The following is a 3,587-nucleotide window of genomic DNA, read 5'->3' on the forward strand; positions in this document are numbered from 1 at the left end:
AGAAATCATAAATCCGAAATAGAAGTACGCTCTTAGCAACAGAGCAGTAGAGTATTTAAAGACAGTTATCGCCGGTTTCTAGGGTTACCCAAGGTTTTGGGTCCATAAAGCGCTTAGCTTTACAACGTCTCGTCAGATTGTCTTTATCTATCTATCTATCTATCTATCTATCTATCTATCTATCTATCTATCTATCTATCTATCTATACGCAGGTGGTGTCAAGAAAAGATTTATTGAAGTATAAACTATTTACTTTTCAAGTGAATTCCGAGTCAGAAAATTATCGTATAAATATTAATATGATTTTTCCAGGATCGAGTTTATCGTTCATCCTGCTGTTATCAATGAAATAAGTAGCTGCCAGATTCTAGGAATCGATATATTCAGAGAGACACAGACGTGTGGTTTATGTATCATTCAATGACAATCAGTAGATATTTAGATTGGATCTGAGTCTAGGGATTTTGGAAAGAAGGATGGGGAATGACGGTAGCGGGTTTAATATTATATTTTGACATTAAAGTGAGTGGGGTAAATGTAGAGTTGATCATGGTAGCTCCTGGCCAGGAGCTTGATTTCAATGCTTGCAACAGATAAGGAATAGCAGTTGGCATTAAACCTACAAAGCCACTTGTCCTGAAATATCCCTTTCTTTTCATTAAAACAACACAGTCCATTGAATACCGAAGGCGACAAATGACAAATTTTTATTTGAACAATATATAAACTCAATTTCTTGACTTAATTGAAAGCGACGTAGCGACATCTTTGGCTTTTGCAAGCTTTCACTGTCAAGTGACGTAATGTCTTGATATTTATCTCCGATTAAATCATTCTTCTGTACTTGACTGGTACTTCATTGATCGAGCAGAGAAGAAGAGACAAAGTTGACGTTGGAAAGAATCACATGAATGCCTCTATACTGATTTTATAATCGTTTCTAGAACTATTTAGTAAAAATATACCGAAACAAGAAATTTGTGTTTAAATGTGTTGGTTGGTGTGACTTTGTGTTTGTTTTCATGAATTAGTATTTCTCATGACAGTTTTCTAAAATCTTAAATTTTACAGGCTTCATCTTCACATCGTGGTATTTCCTACATTACGGCAAGTATATTTATTATTGGAGAAATTGCCGGAACTGGTCTGCTTACTCTACCTAAGGCTCTGGAAGATACGGGTAAGAAAACTACAAGCGGAATTACATTAGCACAGACACATAAGCACATCGGCATAATGCAGCAGAAACAAGGTGGGGTGATAAAGGTCAATTACATCGAACCCCAGAGCTTCAGTAATTTAATTCATCTTTGATAGAGTACCATTCTCTGGCTCTATGTGATTAGTACCCAGTGACAGGCCGAAGCGAGATGATTAATAATCACAAGAAAGCGCAGGTTTTTATATCAGAGTGCTCTTCTCCTTGAAGGATGCTGTGACCATAGCTGGGGTTCCTCACCACCGGTGGTTTTAAAGCGCGTTATGACACCAACCAGGGGTATATCTGCTCTGATGGATTATCATCACATCTACTAGTTAACGCATAATCGAGACCCTGACAGGTCAGAGTAGACTTAAGAACTAGAACCACACTACTGCATGCAGTTTAAAGTCAACCCCAGGACACACACACACACACACACACACACACACACACGCATACATATATATATCTATAAGCGCACGCCTGCATATCTATCTATCTATCTATCTATCTATCTATCTATCTATATGAATGTATGTGTGTGTATATGTATGTGTGTGTATATGTATGTGTGTGTATATGTATGTGTGTGTATATGTATGTGTGTGTATATGTATGTGTGTGCGAAAAACTTCATGTACCAGAAAAATGCAGGCGCTCATATGTTAAGTAACAGAGTCCGTATATTATTATTTATATAATCATATTTATATAAAGGTGGTGGCAAGCTGGCAGAATCGTTAGCACGCCGGGAAAAATGCATAGCGGCATTTCGTACGTCTTTAAATTCCACCGAGGTCGACTTTGCTTTACATCCTTTCGGGGTCGATAAATTAAGCACCAGTCAAGTACTGGGGTCGATCTGATTGACTTCGCCCACTCGAAAAAAAAAAAAAAAAAAAAAAAAAAAAAAAAAAAATCAGGCCTTGTGCCTATAGTAGAAAGGATTATTTACATAATATATTATAGTTTCATGAAAGCTAAATTGCAAAACAGTTTCATGCCAGAAATTGAGAAGGAAATTCAACAATCATCAGAAATAGTTAAAAGGAATAAATTGGTTTGGGTTCTTTGCCATTGGAAGCCTCAAAGTGGCACATCAGATTTGTGTGTTTGAGGGGTATTGTACTACTACTACTACTACTACTACTACTACTACTACTGCTGCTGCTGCTGCTGCTCCTGCTACTACTACTACTACTACTACTAATGCTGCTGCTACTACTACTACTACTACTACTAATGCTGCTGCTGCTACTACTACTACTACTACTACTACTACTACTACTACTACTACTACTACTACTACTACTTTTAAGGTTCTGAATTCAAAATGCGCCAGAATCAACTTTTGCAGTTCATTTCTTCTGGGTCGATAAAATAATGTCCCAGTTAACTGTAGAGAGTCAATGTAATTTTGATTAAAGCCCTTCCCCTCAAAAGTCGCTACCCCCCTCTGTCTGGAAGAGAAACCATATTTATTTCATCATATTTGTAATTACCGATTGTAATTGATAATGTTAACGCTGCGGTCATCGTTTCAGGATGGATCGGAATACTGGTTATCACCTTAGGCTGTGCTTTATCAACTTTTACGGGAATAACTTTATCAAAGAACTGGTGTATACTGGTGGACAGGTACTCGGAGTACATGGAAAGTAACCAGCATCCTTATCCAACCTTGGGCCAGATAACGTTCGGCAAATTTGGCAGGTAACCAGATAAGCATTCTATGTTCTTAATTTCTAAGAGTGGCACAAGGCCCACCTCAAATATTCTTTTTATTCTTTTATTTGTTTCAGTCATTTGACTGCGGCCACGCTGGAGCACCGCCTTATGGTCGAACAAATCGACCCCCCCCCCAGGATTTATTCTTTGTAAGCCTAGTACTTATTCTATCGGGTCTCTTTTGCCGAACTACTATATGTGTGCCGAACTACTATATGTGTTCGTGTTTGTCCCTCCCACCATCGCTTGATAACCGATGGTGTGAGAGACAAACACAAACATATACGCACAAGCACATTCACACACACACACACACACATATAAGACGGGTTTCTTTCAGTTTCCGCTTACCAAATCCACTCACAAGGCTTTGATCGGCCTGAGGCCATAGTAGAAGGCACTTGCCTAAGGTGCCACGCAGTGGGACTGAACCCGGAACCATGTGGTTGGTAAGCAAGCTTCTTACCACACAGCCACCCTGCGCCCATTATCTTTTATCTTTAATCTGTTTACTTGTTTCAGACATTAGATTGCGGCTATGCTGGGGCACCACCTTGAAGAATTTTTAGCCGAATGAATCGACCCCAGGTCTTGATTTTTTAAAGCCTGGTACTTATTCTATTGGACTCTTTTGCCGAACCGCTCGTTTACGGG

At 38.9% G+C, this 3,587-nt stretch overlaps 1 protein-coding gene across 1 annotated transcript in view; it reads left to right on the top strand.

The window, feature by feature from the left end:
- LOC106870944 (uncharacterized) overlaps positions 1-3,587 on the top strand; it is a 25,699-nt gene that overhangs the window by 15,139 nt on the left and 6,973 nt on the right. Inside the window, exons 3-4 of the mRNA XM_014917190.2 lie at positions 1,073-1,181; positions 2,750-2,918. Of these exons, the coding sequence (XP_014772676.1) occupies positions 1,073-1,181; positions 2,750-2,918 (278 nt within the window). The remainder of the gene's footprint in view (positions 1-1,072; positions 1,182-2,749; positions 2,919-3,587) is intronic.

The sequence above is a fragment of the Octopus bimaculoides genome, chromosome 2 (assembly GCF_001194135.2).
Source record: "Octopus bimaculoides isolate UCB-OBI-ISO-001 chromosome 2, ASM119413v2, whole genome shotgun sequence".
Lineage (NCBI taxonomy): Eukaryota > Metazoa > Mollusca > Cephalopoda > Octopoda > Octopodidae > Octopus > Octopus bimaculoides.